Source organism: Lepidochelys kempii, chromosome 5 (assembly GCF_965140265.1).
Source record: "Lepidochelys kempii isolate rLepKem1 chromosome 5, rLepKem1.hap2, whole genome shotgun sequence".
NCBI classification, from domain to species: Eukaryota; Metazoa; Chordata; order Testudines; family Cheloniidae; genus Lepidochelys; species Lepidochelys kempii.
Genome location: NC_133260.1, coordinates 119684641 through 119704591, shown reverse-complemented (window position 1 = coordinate 119704591; position 19951 = coordinate 119684641). Strand labels below are relative to the sequence as shown.

At 44.2% G+C, this 19951-nt stretch overlaps 1 protein-coding gene across 2 annotated transcripts in view; it reads right to left on the bottom strand.

Annotated features, from left to right (window-relative positions):
• ACO1 (aconitase 1) overlaps window positions 1-19951 on the bottom strand; it is a 49107-nt gene that overhangs the window by 3909 nt on the left and 25247 nt on the right. For both annotated transcript variants that reach the window (XR_012159122.1, XM_073345585.1), the window contains exons 5-18: window positions 19735-19804; window positions 19443-19626; window positions 17285-17424; window positions 16301-16472; window positions 15673-15773; window positions 14556-14672; window positions 13146-13305; window positions 9842-9977; window positions 9090-9174; window positions 6451-6607; window positions 5760-5884; window positions 3002-3106; window positions 2425-2567; window positions 718-865 (exon numbers count right to left, since the gene is read on the bottom strand). Coding sequence is in view for 1 of the 2 variants with exons in the window: in XM_073345585.1 (XP_073201686.1) it covers window positions 718-865; window positions 2425-2567; window positions 3002-3106; window positions 5760-5884; window positions 6451-6607; window positions 9090-9174; window positions 9842-9977; window positions 13146-13305; window positions 14556-14672; window positions 15673-15773; window positions 16301-16472; window positions 17285-17424; window positions 19443-19626; window positions 19735-19804 (1843 nt within the window). In the remaining variant the exon portion in view is untranslated. The remainder of the gene's footprint in view (window positions 1-717; window positions 866-2424; window positions 2568-3001; window positions 3107-5759; window positions 5885-6450; window positions 6608-9089; window positions 9175-9841; window positions 9978-13145; window positions 13306-14555; window positions 14673-15672; window positions 15774-16300; window positions 16473-17284; window positions 17425-19442; window positions 19627-19734; window positions 19805-19951) is intronic.

Genomic DNA, 19951 nt, shown 5'->3' with positions numbered 1-19951 from the left:
AGTGGAGGATGTCTTTTTATGTTGGGATGAGAGCTGGCAAAGACTGCACGTCTACACCCCCATGCTGTTAGATTTTTGTCTCTCTAGAAATACACATCTAGCTTGCTATATAAATATATAGAGAGAGAGGTTACATATAGATCTGTACAGCCTCAGAATTATGAGCTGACCTGTGAACTACACATCTCATTTGGAAGCAGAAGTATGCAATCAGGCAGCAGCAGAGATTACAGTACAGTGTTAAACATAAAACAGTAAAGGGAAATTTTAAAGATTTGACAACCTGAGAACTGGTTGTGTGCTTGTCTCACTTAAAGTAGGATGGCTAAAAGCAGCATTTTTCTTCTGCATAGTAAAGTTTCAAAGCTGTATTAAGTCAATCTTTTGTTCAGAATTATGAACAACTTCTATTCCTAAAGTGTTTGTAACGCTAAGGGTTCTATGGCATAGATATTGCTACACACAGAATATACAGAATGATAAAGGTGTATTCTCTAGAGAGAGATCTCATAGTTTAAAGAGACAGATTCTCAGTAAGTCAGCAGAGTTCCCCTGAAGTCATTGGCCCTACATCCGCTGACACTCCCACTATTCTCTACTCTAGATGAGGATCTGACCCAAAAAACTAGGAAATAAACTCAAAAGTAACTACTGCAGGCAAACTAGTTAGGTGCCTCAAGGTAGGCAGCCCCAGTGTGGGCCAAGCAGTGTACTCACTGTTTCTCCAGAAGGGAAGTGGATGGTCTGGGGTGCCTGCTTATTGATGAATTTGTTTGACAAGCGAATGTTTGCAAATGTTCCTCTGACCATGACAGCATCATTACCTCTGCGGGAGCCATAAGAGTTGAACTCTCTAGGAGTCAAGCTATTAGGAAAGAGAGACACTGGTGTTTATTTTTAAACTGAAGTGGCTGCAGGAATTAACAGATGTGAAGAGGCATCTCTGAAGCTAGATCCAGCCATCTTTTGATAGTTTGAAAGTTCTCTCCTAGCACTCACATGGTTCCCAGCAGCATAGTAGGGGACCAGCTGCCAGTTCATTATTTCTATTTCAACATCTTTGTTACCAATCCACTGTAGCACATGCATGTAACCTAGACCTAGCCAGAGAGGCTGCCAAAGAATTGTTACCCCAAGCAACATACACAAGTGGTGCTACGATAATAGGAACCAGGCTGCATTTAGCCACAAGAACCAATAACAATCTCTTCTGATTAGCTGCTACTTAATCTCCACCACCGCTTACTTCTGTTGCTATAGCACCTATGGTCCCTGGCCAGAGCCCCATTATGCAAGGCATTGTTCGAATCAGTAGAATTTGAGCTCTTGAGCTCTTTGGGGCAGGCTAACGGATACAGAGGGGAAAAGGTAATACTAAGAGTGGGTGTACATGGCAATATTAATTTATACAGAGAGCATAAGACTTATATATGACCCCCAAACAAACACACACAGGTCTCCTTCTAACTGAGCCAGTAACAGAGAGACAAAGCATAGAGCAGGGCTGTTTGTACTGGGATCCATCCAAAATGTTACTTTTACATGCTACATTTGTTTTGCAACTTGTGTATGGGACTTTAAACTTTCAACCCCATTGACATCAGTGGGACTTGCACCCATGAAGCAAGAGTGATTTGCATTCAGTAACCTCTGGTACATTAGCACATTGCATTTAAAAACCTGTTGAAAGGCTTTTGTTACAAAAGCAATGATTTAAAAAAAACAGTATTGTTTTCAGAAACAAAATTCGTGCCACTCAGAGAGAGGGACTAGGGATTAGACACACCACACCGTGCATGAAACAGAACAGGGAGTCAGGCCTGAGAGAAGATTCCAACATTAGCCCAAGGCCTGGTAGACAAAACCCCAGACCTCCCATAGAACAGTAAAGCAAGAGCGCAATGTTCTCAAGCCTGTGCCAGCAGCTGTGCCGACCCAGGAAGAACATCTGAACTCAAGAGTTTCTGTAGCGCAGGAAGTCCTGGTTTGACCAGTGAAGGAGTCCTATATTATAGGGGAAAGGTGTTTAGGGTCAAAGCTTGGTGCCACTGAAATCTATGGAAGTTTTGCTGTTGACTGCAATGGGACCAAGATTTGGCTGGATTATCTGGAAGGGAAATGGCTCCCTATTCTCTCTGCCCTGGCTGACGCAGCTCATACTGTAGCATGAAGCAAAAGGAGTCAAGGGAGGATGTGAGGCGAGAGGTGTTCGCTTGCCATGTGGTCCTAGGAAGGCAGCTGCTCTGGACAGTAGAAGGAACAGCTCTAACAGGTGCAAGGAGGTGAAAACAGCAGGGTGGGAAGGCACGTGAATTTCAACCCTCTGACTTGCACAGTACAATCACTGAACCACAGAGCGAGAGGGGGAAGGAGCAGAAAGGATGTGTATGAGAAGGAAAATATAAAGCATTTAACTTGACTTACCTTCTGCTGGTTAAATAACGAGCAGCAGGGCTGTTCCTTGCTATATTCCCAGCCGGAGATATGTGGTCAGTTGTTACAGAATCTCCCAAATTTAAGAGCACGTAGGCATCAACTATGGATTTAGGGGGCTGAAGCTCCAAAGTCTACCAAGCAAACAAATGCAACAAATATATATATATTTATAAAATTAGAATGAAAGTGACCCAGAATTTGTTGAGTTGGTTGAAAAGGGTGGGAGGTGCACTAAAAAGCAGCTAAACTAACCAGTCAAAAAAAATCCACCCATTCTTCAAACAAATCTTCACCCTCTGAATATTCATTAGTTGTGTTGGAGTGTTTTTTCCCCCTTTGGATCTAAGCTATTTTTGAGTGTGAAAAAATCACCCTGAGGGACTATGAGAGCAGAATTTGGCCCAGTTACACAGGTGGAGGTCTGGAATAGGTTATCACATCAGTGGATTACTCCAACTATACACCATTTTAACAGGAGCATTTGGCCCTGAATATAGTGTAACTGCCCTGGAAGCGAACAGAAAATCCTTTGGAAAGGAGAGAAAAAAAAAAAAAATGTACCTACCAGGTTCTCAAAGAAAGGGGGTGATTTAATGTATGTCGATTTGGGATTCCAAGTATATAGTTTATCAGATGGAGTATCTAAAGCATTCCAGGATTCATTTACTGTCTGAAAAACAGAAACTAACATTAAATTTTCCAGAAGTATTTAAGTGACTTGGAAGCCCAAGTGACTTTTAAAAATAGGACTTGGGCACTTTTGCAAATGTTCTCTCTCTCCGTGCTTTTTCAATGCCTGATGGAAAAGCTTATTACAACAATATGCGATTGTGTGCTTCTGTGCCATCATCTAGAGTACTGAAACAAATAAACTTCACACCTTCTCTTCATTACAAATCAAAAAATTGCTCATCCAGCTGACTATTGTCTATAATACATCGTACACAGCCTGAGACTACTTTGCTGTTCTACCGTGCTTTCCGTAAGAGAATCTCAAAGCACATTCAAAGAATTAGTGAATTACGCCTCAATACCCCCATGAAGGCAGGAAAGTACGGCTAATACACATTTTCTTGTTTTGCTATTAACATTCAATTAAGCCACTTGTACTTCAGCCAGAAATACCTACTGAGACCGAACATCTCACTTTCTAACAGAGTCCTGGGGCAAGAGAGACAGCAATACCATCTACAGGATTACATTAAGCAGCAAAGTACCGTGGAACAGTGACAACCATTTAATCTATTGGAATTAGCCAGTTACACATCATTCTAATTTTAAAATGACTACTTTTAACAGCAGCAGCAGGGTAAGTGGGAAAAATATACATAAGAACGACCATACTGGGTCAGACCAAAGGTCCATCTAGCCCAGTATCCTGTCTTCTGACAGTGGCCAATGCCAGGTGCCCCAGAGGGAATGAACAGAACAGGTAATCAGCAAGTGATCCAACCCCTATTGTCCATTCCCAGCTTCTGGCAAACAGAAGCTAGGGTCACCATTCCTGCCCCTCCTGGCTAATAGCCATTGATGGACTTATCCTCCATGAATTTATCTAGTTCTTTTTTGAACCCTGTTATAGGCTTGGCCTTCACAACATCCTCTGGCAAGGAGTTCCACAGGTTGACAGTGCACTGTGTACAAAAATACTTCCTTTTGTTTGTTTTAAACCTACTGCCTACTAATTTCATTTGGTGACTGCTAGTTCTTGTGTTATGAGAAGGAGTAAATAATGCTTCCTTATTTACTTTCTCCACACCAGTCATGACTTAGTTGATTTAGTTGGGGATTGGTCCTGCTTTGAGCAGTGGGTTGGACTAGATGACCTCCTGAGGTCCCTTCCAACCCTGATATTCTATGATTTTATAGTCCTCTATTATATCCCCCCTTAATCGTCTCTTTTCCAAGCTGAAAAGTCCCAGCCTTATTAATCTCTCCTCATATGGAAGCCGTTCCATACCCCTAATCATTTTTGTTGCCCTTTTCTGAACCTTTTCCAATTCCAATATAACTTTTTTGAGATGGGGCGATCACATCTGCACGCAGTATTCAAGATGTGGCGTTCCATGGATTTACATAGAGGCAATATGATATTTTCTGTCTTATCTGTCCCTTTCTTAATGATTCCCAACGTTCTGTTTGCTTTTTTGACTGCCACTGCACATTGAGTGGATGTCCTCAGAGAACTGTCCACAATGACTCCAAGATCTCTTTCTTGAGTGGTAACGGACCCCATCATTTTATATGTATACTTGGGATTATATTTTCCAGTGTGCATTACTTTGCATTTATCAACACTGAATTTCATCAGCCATTTTGTTGCCCAGTCACCCAGTTTTGAGAGATCCTTTTGTAGTTCTGCATAGTCTGCCTGGGACTTAACTATCTTAAGAAGTTTTATATCATCTGCAAATTTTGCCACCTCACTGTTTACCCCTTTTTCCAGATCATTTATGAATATGTTGAATAGGACTGGTCCCAGTATAGACCCTTGGGGGACACCACTATTTACCTCTCTCCATTCTGAAAACTGACCATTTATTCCTACCCTTTGTTTCCTGTCTTTTAACCAGTTACCAATCCATGAAAGGAACTTCCCTCTTATCCCATGACAGCTTACTTTGCTTCATTACTTCATTATCAGGAAGACCTTACTAAACAGCTGCAGAAGCTCTTCTTGCTGAAGTACAAAAGTCAGTTAGATTCATAGATATTAAGGTCAGAAGGGCCCATTATGATCTAGTCCGACGTCCTACACAATGCAGGCCACAGAATCTCACCCACCTACTCCTGCGAAAAACCTCTCACCTATGTCTGAGCTATTGAAGTCCTCAAATCATGGTTTAAAGACTTCAAGGAGCAGAGAATCCTCCAGCAAGTGACCCGTGCCCCATGCTACAGAGGAAGGTGAAAAACCTCCAGGGCCTCTTCCAATCTGCCCTGGAGGAAAATTCCTTCCTGACCCCAAATATGGTGATCAGCTGAACCCTGAGCATATGGGCAAGATTCACCAGCCAGATACCCAGGAAAGAATTCTCTGTAGTAACTCAGATCCCACCTCATCTAACATCCCATCACAGGCCATTGGGCCTATTTACCATGAATATTTAAAGACCAATTAATTGCCAAAATCATGTTATCCCATCATACCATCTCCTCCATAAACTTATCGAGTCTAATCTTAAAGCCAGATAGATCTTTTTCCCCCACTGCTTCCCTTGGAAGGCTATTCCAAAACTTCACTCCTCTGATGGTTAGAAACCTTCGTCTAATTTCAAGTCTAAACTTCCCAGTTAATGCAAAACACTAGGTAACCGATTCACCTCTATTTTCTGGTAGACTTCTTTAAACATCCCTGGAATGACGTACTGATGTTCAACGGCCTGGATCTCGTCTCTTGTTGGCCAGAGGTCTTTTAGGAAAATCTCCTTCCCTTCTGCATTTACTCCTATAAGAAACCACGCACCCTTAAAGTTCATGTACAAACATTCCACTCGCAAAAGTGATCCAATTTCTATGTGCTGTTCACTCCCACTATTCTCTACTCCACTCCAACACTCAGGGACCCTGCTGCCTTAGCTTTCTAGCCTGGCTTTGACCCGGTGGACTGGGATCTCGTGGAAGTTGATGACGACATTGTCAGGGTGAACTCCCATTGGTATTTTCTGGTAGGGCTGCCTGGAGATGGTGTGCAAAGCAGGCGTCCTTCAGGTCTGCCTCACCCCCCCCCCACACACCCCCCCCTGAGCCTGCAGAGGCACAGCACCCAATATTCCCATGAAGGAGCTTCCCTAGGTTCAGGCGATTGGTGCTATTAACACACTTCTCCCCCACGTGCGCTTAGTGGCCACTATTGACCCAACACTTGCTTGTCTTGCATCTCATACGCACCTCATTAGGCTCCTCACCAACCAATACATAAGAGATGCTTCCTCTGGACTCTTCACTTAATATCAGTTGAATGTAGTGAAAAATAGTCAGGGGGGTAGGGGAGAAAACCCCACAGTTTCTTACCTAAAGGCTCCTTCTCAAAGTCAATCCTTACGGTCCCTGCGATAGCATAGGCTATTACCAGTGGCGGGGAGGCAAGGTAGTTGGCACGAGTATTGGGATGGATGCGACCCTCAAAATTCCTGTTTCCGGACAACACGCCCACAGCTATGAGGTCCCCCTGCAAGACAGCAGTAGAGACAAGTGAACACAAGCAGCGGAAAGTCAAGGGCCTTCTGGTTCAAATGCATTTGGAATGGCTATACGGCTAGGGGCAGACGGAAAGGAAAGCGTTCTGTGATTGTACATGATTAAGGCTACACTTTAGTCACAGGTATTTTTAGTAAAAGTCATGGACAGGTCACGGGATTGGGGGACAGGGCAGCTAGCAAACAGCACAATACAGCTTAGAACAGCATGTAACAGAGCAGGTTACGTAAACAAACAGCAGGAGCATGGCCGAATGGTGGCACATGGTCTGGGTCGCCGGGAGCACTCCTGCCAGAGGGATCGGCACTGACCAGAAGTCGTCAGGACCTACATTTTGTGGCTATCCCAAAAGGTAGTACTGCCACCAGCAGAAGGCCCCGAGGAAATGGCTCAGCACCACCTGCTGAATTACCAGCACCACATTTTGTCTGTCCTGTGTTACCCTGAAGGTCAGACTAAAGGCAGAGACCATCTGTTTGTTCTGTGTTTGTACAGGACTTAGGAGCCCCAGCCCTGGACCGGGACCCCTTTGTGCTAAGTGCTACTGCAATCCAAATCATCATCAAAATGGTCCTTTCTGGCCATCTAGGACTGTTCCTGAAGCACTGAAATGTTCCTTGGAGGTCTTCCATCCATCCTGAACCAACCCAACACACTAATATTAGCCTGAAAGAAGTCTGGCTACAAACCATCTCAATAGCCTCACAGACAGCCACTGAATGAATTAATATCATTACAGGTTTCAGAGTAGCCGCTGTGTTAGTCTGTATTCTCAAAAAGAAAAGGAGGACTTGTGGCACCTTCGAGACTAACCAATTTATTTGAGCATGAGCTTTCGTGAGCTACAGCTACATCTGATGAAAGCTTATGCTCAAATAAATTGGTCAGTCTCTAAGGTATCATTACAGTATCGCTGAATGAGAGATTCAAAGATTGGGCCACCTACAAAGCTCCACTGTCTTTTATTAAAAGACCTACAAATATATTCATACAGGTGGCTTGACACGGTTTGTCACAGCAGGGAATAAACAGAGGCTTATTCTGAGAGGGAAAAAATGTTTCACACACAGAAATCCTCCCATAAGCTTCTTAAACATGCAAGTCAAAGCCATCACAACCACAAACAAAGAAGCTCATCACCACACAGTTGTGAAACTGGTTAACATTAAAGACTGCGAAACCTGGCTAAGAGATGACCTCTGAATCCCAGGGCAAGGCTATACTGTGAACAGGAAAACACAATAAAACAGAATCTTGCTATGTAGCTCTCAGGTATTCTGAAGGACCTCCGTTCCCACAGGGCAAGCAGAAAATCCTCTCTGCCTCTCCAAAACACAGGCTTCACTTTGGTTTTTTCCCTGTTAATGCCCTTGGGTTACTAGAAAATGCATGTAGGAAACATCAGTTTTGACAGTGCTATCAAATTCTTAGCTTTGGCTGAGAAGAGATTGCTAGTCAAGTGAAGATGCCTGGTTCTGGCACAGAAACATTCCTATGAGGAGACAATTTTAGAGACCCAGCCCCTTTTCACCTGTGATCTATTCAAGATTTTAAGCTAGAGGCCAGATTCAGTCCTGGTATAGACTGAATGGAACCACCCTGAAGTTGATGGATTTGTACCCTCTTACAATGGGGTTATATTTGGTCCGAAGTCTCTCGCTGTCAAAGGGGGTAGAAGTGCTTCCAGGTTCCCTTGAGATGACTGCAGACTCAGTTTTCAAAGATGGGTAGTGATTTTGGGGGCTCTACTTCAAAGGGCCTGCTTTTCTGAGGACAGGCGCTCAGCACTCCTAAAAGTGAAACCAGGCCCCTTTTAAAAAGGTATCTCAAGTTGACCACCCAGAAACTGAAGTACCCAAAACCACTAGTCACGTTTGAACACGTAGGCCTCTATCTCCACAAATCCAGCCATATACACCCATTTATAAACATAATCGGAGTCATTTGGATGGGGGATATTATTCCAGAGGGCTACATTTGTTCCATTTCCGGACACCCATTCACTCTTTAATTAGACAGAAAGCTACTCTTCATTAAAACAAGGACATCCCAACTAACGAGCATTTTCCCTTTTATAAGGCTGGCTTCTACAGCATCCCCATACTTCATTCACACTCAGGGACTGGCTGCCTCGCAAGCAGACCGAACTCCACATTCCCCACTGCTGAACGGGGAGCTTCTTGTGGGCATCACAGACCCACGGCTTTCTACGGCTGCACGACGGGATGATTTAAGTCGGCTTGCCTGCTCTTGTTGCAGCTTGCCATTTTGTTTACAGGGAGGGAGTTCTCATCTGAGTTGAAGAATCACAGCCCTCTCCTGCATGGATCCTGTGGCAACAAGCCCTCGAGATGTATCTCAATCTCTTGACCAAGTGAAATAAATACGTGATTGTGTCTCTGAAAGACCATGCAGTATTCCATGCTGCAGAAGATTTAACAGCAGCTGAGTACCTGAGTGATGGCTTCTGAAACAGGCTCCGGTAGAGGTCCACTGTTCCCAATGCAGGTCATACACCCGTAACCCACCACATCAAACCTACAGACAGTATTAAATATATTAGCGATCACAAGATAGGTATTAATTACTTTTTGATAAAGCAAACGATCAGGCAGTGAAGCTCTGTCCATGAGGAAATGTGTTACAACACAAACTATTCAGTATCGTTTTCTGCTCAGAAAACGGTCTGTGATGGTCATTTGCATTCTTTTGCTGCTCTAAAAAAAAGTGTATCTAGATAGGTGTATAAATTTGTGCACCTAATTTGCACACACAATTGTCATGGGTACAATGTTTTGCATGCAAACAGTCATTAGTGCATGTGATTGCAACACTGCATAATGGAGACCATATGTTTATCATCAGACAAGACCTACAAGTCATAAGTGAGATGCTATTTTAGAACAATTAAATTTAAGAAATGAACCGTCCCCTTGCCTAACAAGTAGTCGTCTTTAGTGAAATAATAGGCCACCTTCTCAGCTGGTATAAGAGTCAGCTGAGTAAATGGTGCTGCCTGGCTTACACACACGAGTATCTACCCCTAAGGGCTCAGCTATGCCTTTCAGACTGTGGACACCCATCATTGTCTTACGTGACATCACTTGCTGCAAATGCTTTGCTTGTACAGTCATTACGTTTGCCAAGGATTATGGGAAATAGGCATCAACGAGCCTTGAGACAGTAAAATGAAAACCCCTCTCACCCTAGCTGAGCAAGGTAAGGCATAACTCCACTCTCCCTCAGATAGTAAGTGACAACCCCACTGCCTGGGGACAAGCTGGTTTTAATGTATGGCTTCACAGACAGACCAGCATCAACAGCTTTCTTAGCAAGCAATCCTGCAAAACACAAAGGGCACCTGTGATTGTTCTTGGCAATGGCACAGTCCACCTGAAAAAAACAAAACCAAAAAATCATCTGACAGCTCCCTTGACTAGCTTGAAACAGAAGAGATTCCATTTCCGGTATTTGATTATTTTGAATCAGCAACCCACGTGCTTAAGTTCCATTGACTCCAAGTGCTTTGATGAACTGTGGTACTGGTTTCTTCCATTTGTAGTGGAAAGCTGTGTGCAGCTACATTCAAAGACACACACACTCACATACTTGGGCAGAATACCAGTATAAGATCAGGCACTTGATTAGTTTAGTAGCTATTTCTATGCATTAAATAAGGGAAGAGGAGCCATAAAACATTCCATATAAGAATCTGGTGAGCCAGGCCTGAAATATCTATTGGCATAAGTTCACCTGGCCCCTTGATGTAAGCAAATAGTCTCACAATGTGTAGCCTGTTTAAGCAGCATTATCTAATTACCTTCTGAGTGTGAACCTTGTTAACAAGAATATATTTACCCGGAGCCTGAATTCTTCTCTTGGATATTTTATTCCTTTTAAACTGTTTGTCTGTGGACAGGCAAATTCAGTGCTCTTGGTACAGAGTTGACAGCTTTGGAGACTGAAGCCTTCCATTTATTCATAGCAGCCCTGCAAGCCGTATCACAGTGCCCACCTCTGTGTCGCTGGGGCAAGAGGACAGCTCAGCATCTCTGAAACCTGTGACCTCTCTGATGAGGGAGCTAACCAAAAGGTGGCTCGTTTTTGCTAGCTGCTGGGGTCAGTTTGGATGATGCAAACAGACCCCCAGCTCATTTCAGAGAACACTAATGGATGAAATTAAGGGCTTGACACCTAAATAAAAAATGGCCCAACTTTCAGAGGTGCTGAGCATTCACAGCATCCAGAGACATCAGTGGGAGCTGCAGTGCTCAGTAACGGAAAATTGGGCTACACTGAAGGGCTCAGATAAAACTACGGCCCAGATTTTTTTAAAGCCATTTAGGCTTTGCAATGCTGAGCACAGCAATGCCTAACTGATGTAGGAGCCGAAATTGTATTTGCAAAAGGGATTGAGGCATGAGTCTAAATGTACTCCCTAAAGCTTAAATCCCTTTGGAAAATGCGATTTAGGCTCCTAAATCAGTTAGACATTGTGACGCTGAGCACAGCATCACCTAAATACCTTTAAAAATCTGGGCCGAAGAGCCTAACATTAGACACCCAGTTTGAAAGTGGCATACATTTAAACACACAAAACTGTTAAAAGAACATTATTAAGGTTGCAAGTCAAACAAACACTCAAAAGTTAGGCAAAAAGAAGAGGCATACTTGTAGCACCTTAGAGGCTAACAAGTTTATTTGAGAATTAAGGTTGCTTGTGCAAATCTTAATTTGGCTCCTATGCACGCATGTATTATGACACAATCTTTATAACTGCACGATCACGTACTATTTTTCCCATATGACCCTTGCCTCATTCAGCACATGGGATGGATGGTGCTCCCTGAATGAGCAGCTACTCAATATTTTGTTTTCTACTTATTGCGAAACGTGTCGCCCCAAGCCTTATTTACTGCACACTGAAAACAATTATTCATTTCCTCATGGGCTTCTCTATGCGCTCATCACTATAATGTCTGAGCTCTCCATAAATATTAGTGAATTTATCTTCAAAACACCCGTTAGGTGCGGGAGAGGTATTATCGCCATTGTAAAGATGAGGAGCTAAGGCAGAGAGAGATTTAGGTCAAACTCATCCACCAATTTTGGGTGCCCAATTTGAGATGCCTAGGACCTGATTTTCCAGCACACTTATCATTATATAGCACTTTATATGTGCAAAGCACAGCTCCCATTGATTCAGTTGCAACTGCGAGTGCTTAGCACCCACAACCAGGTCCTGGAGCAACTACACAAATTACACCCGCTTGCCTGCTCTCTTCATCCTCCACCCTCGCAAGGTTCTGACCTTGAATCTCTTTCCACAACTTCAATCACAGAGGAACTACAGAGCCACCTCTGTGTGCCTTTGGAGGGGAGCCAGAACTGGGTCAAAGTGAGGCCATTCCCCCACCCCTCCACTGGCCTGCAGGTTTTCTGGCACACGCACAAACATGGTTGCCAGCCAAAACTTGGCACAAAGATGAAAAAAAAGAAGAGAAGGAATCAAGAAACTGAAACCAGGAACATGAGTGGGAAGTTCTTCCCTTTTCCTCCAGGACACGTATGGGAGGGTGAGTGTCAGACAGAAGCATCCAATGACTACCAAAGAGTTTAATCATTGCTATCAGAGTACTAGATCTAGAACAAGGAACCTCGGGGACTGAGCAATTCCAATTGAAGATAATGCTGTTCTTGGGACGGCGTACCGTGCAAATTCCAACACGTACACGGGCCCTAGCCTCCAGCTAAAATCCATTACAAAATCACCACTGACTTGAATGGCAGCAGGACTGAAACATACATTATGTAGCCCAGCGGTTCTCAACCAGGGGTCTGGGGCCCCCACACTGGTTTCAGGGGTCCGCCAAGCAGGGCCAATGCTAGACTCGCTGGGCCCCAGGGCAGAAAGCCGAAGGGCCGCTGTGCAGGGCTGAAGCCCAGGGCTTTGAACCCTGCCACCTGGGGCTGAATCCAAAGCCTGAGCGACTTAGCTTTGCGGAACCCCCTCTGGCGTGGGGCCCCAGGCAATCGCCCTGCTTGCTACTCTCTAACGCCGGCCCTGGCTTTTATATGCAGAACAACAGTTGTTGGGGCATTGGTGAGCTCTGGAATTTTTATAGCATCTTGGGGGGAGTTAAGAAAAACAAAGGTTAATCCCCCCTGATCTAGGCTACTGTACAGCCAAAGCAAATTGACACCACCCTTGCTTCGCATCGCCTCAAACGCCTCACCGAGAGGTCAGAGGTAGGTGATAAATGAAACTTACCTCACTTATAGACTTGTCAATGCAAGGGAAAAAAGCCATGTGATTAACAGCCAGAGTTTCCAGGTCTCAGCCCAGATATTGGTACCTGGATTCCTCCTGCTCACTCGAGGGGCTAAATTCAGCTCTGGCATAAAGGGATGGGATTCCTTCCATGTCAATGGGGTTTGATTTTATGAGGTTGTACCCAGACCTAAAACTACATCTGCCTGGAGCGGTTCCTCTGATCAGACACGCTTACCGGCTCCTAACATGACCGAGGGGTTGCTGGTATTAGTACAGCTGGTGATGGCCGCAATCACCACCGAGCCGTGGGTGAGCTCGAAGTCAGAGCCGCTATGAACAAACTTCACGCGATCGCTGTGACGGTCTGGGGCAATACTGAATCCTTTGAACCCTTGCTATAAAGAGGGACAATAAAAACAAAGGGAGAAGATGGTTAGTGTGAGAACTGGGAAAGGGAGACAGAATGGTACCAGAAAACAGCTGTACTTTAAAAGGGGAAGGAAGAGCGTTTGGTGACACAGCGTGTGTTATAGGCTCCTCCTTGTGCCCAAGCCACAGAAGATGAGTGTGTAACAGCTTCAGCACAAGATATAGCAGCTCTTGCTTTTAGCTCTGGAGGTCCCTGCTTCAGTCCCCAGCATGTTAGCCAACATGGCAGCTGTCACATTTGCTTAATTGGGGCCAACCCTACCCGCTCATCCCTTGGGGACAAGGTGGCAGCTGCCTCTTGCGGTGGCACACAGGTGGTCTTTTGCACAGGAAGACAACAGAACTCTTTTAGCCTGCACAGAGGCGCCTGTGTGTCTTGGATCCCAGATGAGACTGTACATCAGCGCACAGCATCAGGATCTAGGAAGCCACCCCACTCCCCAAGCTGAGTCACTCAGGTCAGGCCTGGGATTTTGGCCAGAATGCCCAAGAGTTCATACAATTAGCCTGACTGGTCTGAAGTTTGTGTGAAGATCTAGCTGAATGGATGAAAGAACGAGTCTTAAAAAAAAGGGGAGAGAACTAGCATATCAATACTACGGACTGGGATAGAAAATCTGAATGGCATAGCAAATCTGGAGAGTTTAGCTGGATTTGAAAACCAGAGCATTCTTCATAAGGTATTGGCTTTTACAGGGAATGAGCCTGAGCTGTAAAGTTTAGATCTGGATTCAGGGCTGAGATTCCCCAGAACTTAGGGGTGTTTAGACTTGGGTCCTAATCAAAATCCTAGACGCAGATCTATTAATTGCTGTTTTTAACCGGATGGACTGCAAGAGGCAGTTAGGGTGGTGGTTTTAAGTTTAGTTGGGCAAAAAGCACTTCTGGAAACCTACAGTGAGTCTCAGACTGGTATGTCATTATCAGATTGAGTGACTACTTCAATACTGCAAATGCTTCACTAATGGGTCAGGAGCAGATCCACGGACCACCCATATTCCAGGACCCGTAACTTGAGAACCACCACTCTAGAATACTTATTCCTTAGCGTGGTCTTCTAGGCTACAGTTGAAAATAACCAGGAAACAACATTCCTGCAAGGTCACACAAAGTGTCCTGAATTGATTGACGCAGACCTGTGTCTCTAATGACTAAGCCCTACAGATAGCTTTTAGAAGACAAACATATTTCCGTTTGCAATGCCACGTGCCCTTACCTTGGCTCCCAGGCAGGTCTCAAAGTCCTTCTTCATTTCTGACACAGCTACTTTGTCCTGAGGTCTTTTGGGCCCACTACAGCAAGGCACGACGGTATGCAGATCCAGCTCCACAACCTGTTCAACAGGAGGAACAGTGCAGCTCAATAAGCTACTGCCAAGGATCGAGCCAAATAATGCAGGATACATCGCTCTCAAGGACACTGGGGTCCCAATGCAGCAATGCTCAACACAAGGAGTTCCACTGACTACTTATGCACTTAAGAACCTGACTGAATCAGTGCCTTAAACTCTCTTCTGACAGCATGAGGCCTAACGCATTTAAGGGCAAAATTCCTCAAAGCCATTTGTAGCGAGTTACAAACTCAGATACTGTTAGCTCCCAAGGAAAAAATTTCACAGCCACCTCAAGTCCCCATTTTCAAAAGTGACTTAGGCACATAGGAGCCTAAGTCTCATTGACTTTCAAAATAAAGCCAATACGATACATGTCTAAGTCACTTTTGAAAACAAACAGATCTGAGGTGGTTTGAAAATTTACCCCCACCCTCACAATCAAGACAAATCCTAGCATCAGGAAGCATTCTGGGAAATCCTAGCAAAGGGGTAGCATACAAGCAGCCTCTTGCCCACCATTTTGATAGTTGGTTTATAGGTGAAGTCGTGCACTTAGGGAAAATTTACAAGATTTCAGAGAGGATCAAATCCCTTTAATCTTGCCTTGTTTGCTAACTATTAAGAGATACTTGGGGGCAAGTTCTGTCCTTATTTAAATCCATGCCACCCTATTATAAATCAACAGGGTTGAGATTGCTGGACACAGTGAGACCCTGCATTTCCCTCAGGTGTTCTGTGTGGTCTAATGCCATTACATGAGGCTGCCTCAAATGCTGGCTTACACAGTCACGGAATGGACCAGGGCGTGCTTTGGGAAAGGGATTACAAAAATCAGAGTCATGTTAATTTTTTCCTTGCTGTGTGAAAATTCCTCTTTAAAAAAAGATGAAACAGAGAACAACAAAAATAAATAAAATGAAAGAGGAGAGCGAAGGGGTGTACATGTAGGAGAGAAATAAAGGAAGGAAGGTACAAGATTAAATGATGATCAGGACTCTACCTGGGTAAAATCTGGATCCTGAGCGGAGTTATTGAAATCTCTAAACATCCCCACAGCCAGAAGATAATTCTTTATGTGCTTAATTTTTTCTTCATCACGACCTAAAATGAAATCCAGACATAGCTAAATAAGAACAGTCAAGACAAAGATATTGGGGCATTTTAAGAATGCAGAACAGGGCCTTGAATGGGATAGATTGTATTACATCAACTTCATGTTTAACTAGAAAAGCAGGAAGAGAAAAGTCACTGGATCTTTAATGATCTCAGTCCCAGTTAACTGGGACTGTTAGTTGTATTCCAAGGTTGGAGTTGAACTCTTGACGTTTTCTAAGCAGAAACTTTCATACGCTGGAGTTCATAAGGGCTCAACCCTGAGAAACACAGTAGCTCATATATATTATGTAAAATGGATCCTTTGCAGAGCCCAAGGTTAAGGTTTAGGAAGGTGCTAGGACCAAATGCATGGCACCATGGGTCTCATTCTGATCTCTCTCATACCAGCGAGATTCTGAAGTAATTCCATTCTGGTCAATGGAGTTACACCAGAATCAGGCCCTGTACCACGAGCTGTCAGAGCCTAGGTTTATAATCTGGATCTTCAAGTTCTGGCCTCTTTTTGCACTTACCCGTTTGGATCAGGTACCTGATGCTGACTTCATCAACTGGGAAGAAGGCTGCAGTTGCTCCATATTCAGGGCACATATTGGCAATGGTGGCTCGATCAGCAATTGACAGCTGGGCTACACCAGGCCCAAAGAATTCCACGAATTGACCCACCACCCCAACCTGGCGAAGATGCTGTAATACATGAACCAACAGAGGTACTCAAAGGCCATTTCTAATCTTCAGAATGCTGACTGTATAAGCCTTATGCACTGGAGACAGTTCAGGCCTATGCGGTTCAGCTGCAGTCAAGAAGCCACGCTTCCTCAAAGTTCTGGTCCATTTGGGAGCAGGGTTTTGTTCAGTGTGTAACAGAGCTTCAAAACTCAATGCTAAACATGCCATACGTACACGGTTCTGCTACCGCTGCAGGCAATGGCAAAACTTTCCTATTAGCATCAATGGGAGTCTCAAAACCTGACCATGACAACCACAAGGATTGTAGGAGCCCTGGGAGTTCCAGTTCTTCCTGTCTCATCCAACCAGATCATAGAGTATTAGGGTTGGAAGAGACCTCACCTAGTCCAACCCCCTGCTCAAAGCAGGACCAACCCCCAATTAAATCATCCCAGCCAGGGCTTTGTCAAGCCGGGCCTTAAAAACCTTTAAGAAAGGAGATGCCACCACCTCCCTAGGTAACCCATTCCAGTGCTTCACCACCCTCCTCGTGAAATAGGCGGGGGGAGGGGAGGAAGCAGAATTGGCCCACCCCATCTGAGGTGCAGCTGATCAGCAGGCAAGAGGGAAGAAGCTGCAGAGCTAGCTGCAGCCCAAGCTGCAGCCCAGGCCCAGCATAGTTGGGTCTCAGAGGATGAAATCAAGATGACAGCCCCAGAGACGGGACTCCTAAGGCTGCTGTATGCAGCTACTCTAAGATCACACCATGCACACACGTGCCACACTGTGGCCCATTGTAAGAAATCCCCCATGGCACAGATGTCAGTTACCTTGGTAACGGTGAGCACTATGTCTGTGGATGTTACCAGGGGATGAGGATTTCCCATCAGCTTGTAACCAATCACTTTAGGAAGCACCATGCTGATTGGCTGGCCCAGCATCACCGCTTCTGCTTCAATGCCACCAACGCCTGAATCCAATTGGCAAGACAAAAGTAGAATTTTTTTTTTTAGATGAGGCAATGCAGGCTGAAAGTTAACGAACCAGTGAAATAATGTTACTACAAATAACGGAAAAGAAGTCACCACACAGCAGGGCTTGGATTGAGCTGGTCCGAGGGGACATTTCTTAGATGTTCTTATGCTGTTCTAAGATTTTGTTTAAAAAAGAAAGTTTCTAGCCCTTGGGGGCTCACTTTCATTTGGAAATTGAATCATGTTTAAAGCCAGTCAAGTTTGCGGACATGAGACTGACTGGTCAGTGCAGACAGGCACATAGAATCATAGATCAGGGTTGGAAGGGACCTCAGGAGGTCATCTAGTCCAACCCCCTGCTCAAAGCAGGGCCAATCCCCATTTTTTCCCCCAGATCCCTAAATGGCCCCCTCAAGGATTTAACTCACAACCCTGGGTTTAGCAGGCCAATGCTTAAACCCCTGAGCTATCCCTCCGCTCAACACTGGGATAGCGAGTCCTGAGTAAATGCTGGTTGAGAAGAGTTGGTCCATGCCTGCTGAGCACAACTGAGCCTTTTCTGCACTGACCAGTCAGCATTTTATTATTTTAGTTCCTTCCCCCTAGCACCCGAGTCATGGACCAGGACCCATTGTGCTAGGCGCTGTACAAACACAGAACAAAAAGATGGCCCATGCCTCAAAGAGCTTCCAATATAAGTGCAAGCCAAGAGTCAACAGATGGATACAGGCAGATGGGGGAGTACCAGGAAACAGCGAGACAATATTGGTGACAGGCACTGGTCACAGCCCACCAGCAGCCTGACCACTGTCAAGCTGCCAACTAGTTTGACTGTTTTTCAACTCTATTTGTAACAGTTTCCTTGTGAAGATGAGGCCATGGTTATAAATAGATTCTTTATTATTTGTATTTCACTAGCACTAGAAACCCCAGTCACGGACCAGGACCCTAAAAACACAGAACAAAAAGACGGTCCCCATGCCCCCAAAGAACTTACAATCCAAGTAACGTGAGCAGATGCAGTGCTGTATTACCAAGGCTGCAGATACAGAAATTTCTTATATACAGATTTTAATCTATAGCACTATGTAAAGTAGATACAAATATTATGACTTACACTGTGTGTGACTGAAAACTTTATGAGCGTCTTTGTAAGCAATCAGCATTTTTGTCAGCTCTTTGAGACCAGGACACTTTGTTCTGTGTTTGTACAGAGCCTAGTATGCTGGTTGATGGAATCCTGGTCAACAGAGGGACTCGTAGGTGCTTTCACAATAAACATGACGAATCACTGCAGTATTCCCCGGGTATTCTTTATACTAGGTATAGGGATGACTACAAAATACTTCGGTTAGACTATCTACTTATGCAGATAAAATTTCAAAGCTTCTATTGTCTACCATTGGCTAGGAACATATTTCTGTTTGTTATTCTGGCAAGCACTGTCCCATTATTGTCCAAGCAAAGAACATCTGGTACTAGAATACTGGCAAAGACTGATCAAACCTTGTTTTGATGTACCTCATCCCCTCTCATCAGTACTGTCTTTGAATCAGAGTCTTTGATCCAAAACTGCTTTTATAGTTACTGTCACTAGGCAAACATTTTCAAAAGCATCTAAGTGATTTTAGACTCATGGGTCCCAGTGAAACTTTCAATGGGACTTAGGCTCCCAAATCATTTAGATGCTCTTGAAAATTTTACATCCCTTTCCCCCACCACTACCCAGGGACATTTTAAACCCACAATAAAAGAATATTTATTTAAAAATAAAAGCACACACAAATCCCCTACAACCTGACACATGACTGAAATGTGATTTGTTGTCTATTACTCTTACAAACATTGGGTATGGAATAGGAAATCAGGTTACAAAATCCTGATTTATAGGGTCATTTGAACTGGACACAGAAAAGGGAGTTTGTTGTACTTAGTCATTTTATTTTATATGTGATTTGATAGGAACACAAGCCATAATATAACCGAACAGTTCATAAAACTTCAGTGCACTTACCCCAGCCCAGCACTCCCAGACCATCAATCATTGTAGTGTGTGAATCAGTGCCTACCAAGCTGTCTGGATAATAGTACCCATTCTGATCAAACACCACTCTTGCCAAGTATTCTAAATTCACTTGGTGGACAATTCCCGAGCCGGGAGGAATAATCTTCATGTTGTGGAAAGCTTGGGAGCCCCACTGAAACACAATGAATAAGAGCCCCAAATATTAAATACACAGGAACAGTGAAAGAGTGTTGATTCATCCCATCTTGCAACATGTAAAGAGGAGAAATTCTTCCCATACCTTTAAGAATTCAAATCTTTCTTTGTTCCTTTCAAACTCCAGCTCCTGATTCTTCTGCAAACTGTCCGACCTGCCGGTGAAATAAATGAACAACAAAGCTATAAGTCTCCAACCGAATTTAGTGTGTGGTCTGGTGTGTGCGTATAGTGAAAGAGAAAACAGAAGAGCGCTTGTAGCTCATAATGCCGATCAGTTTTATATGTTTCCAGCAATTGCA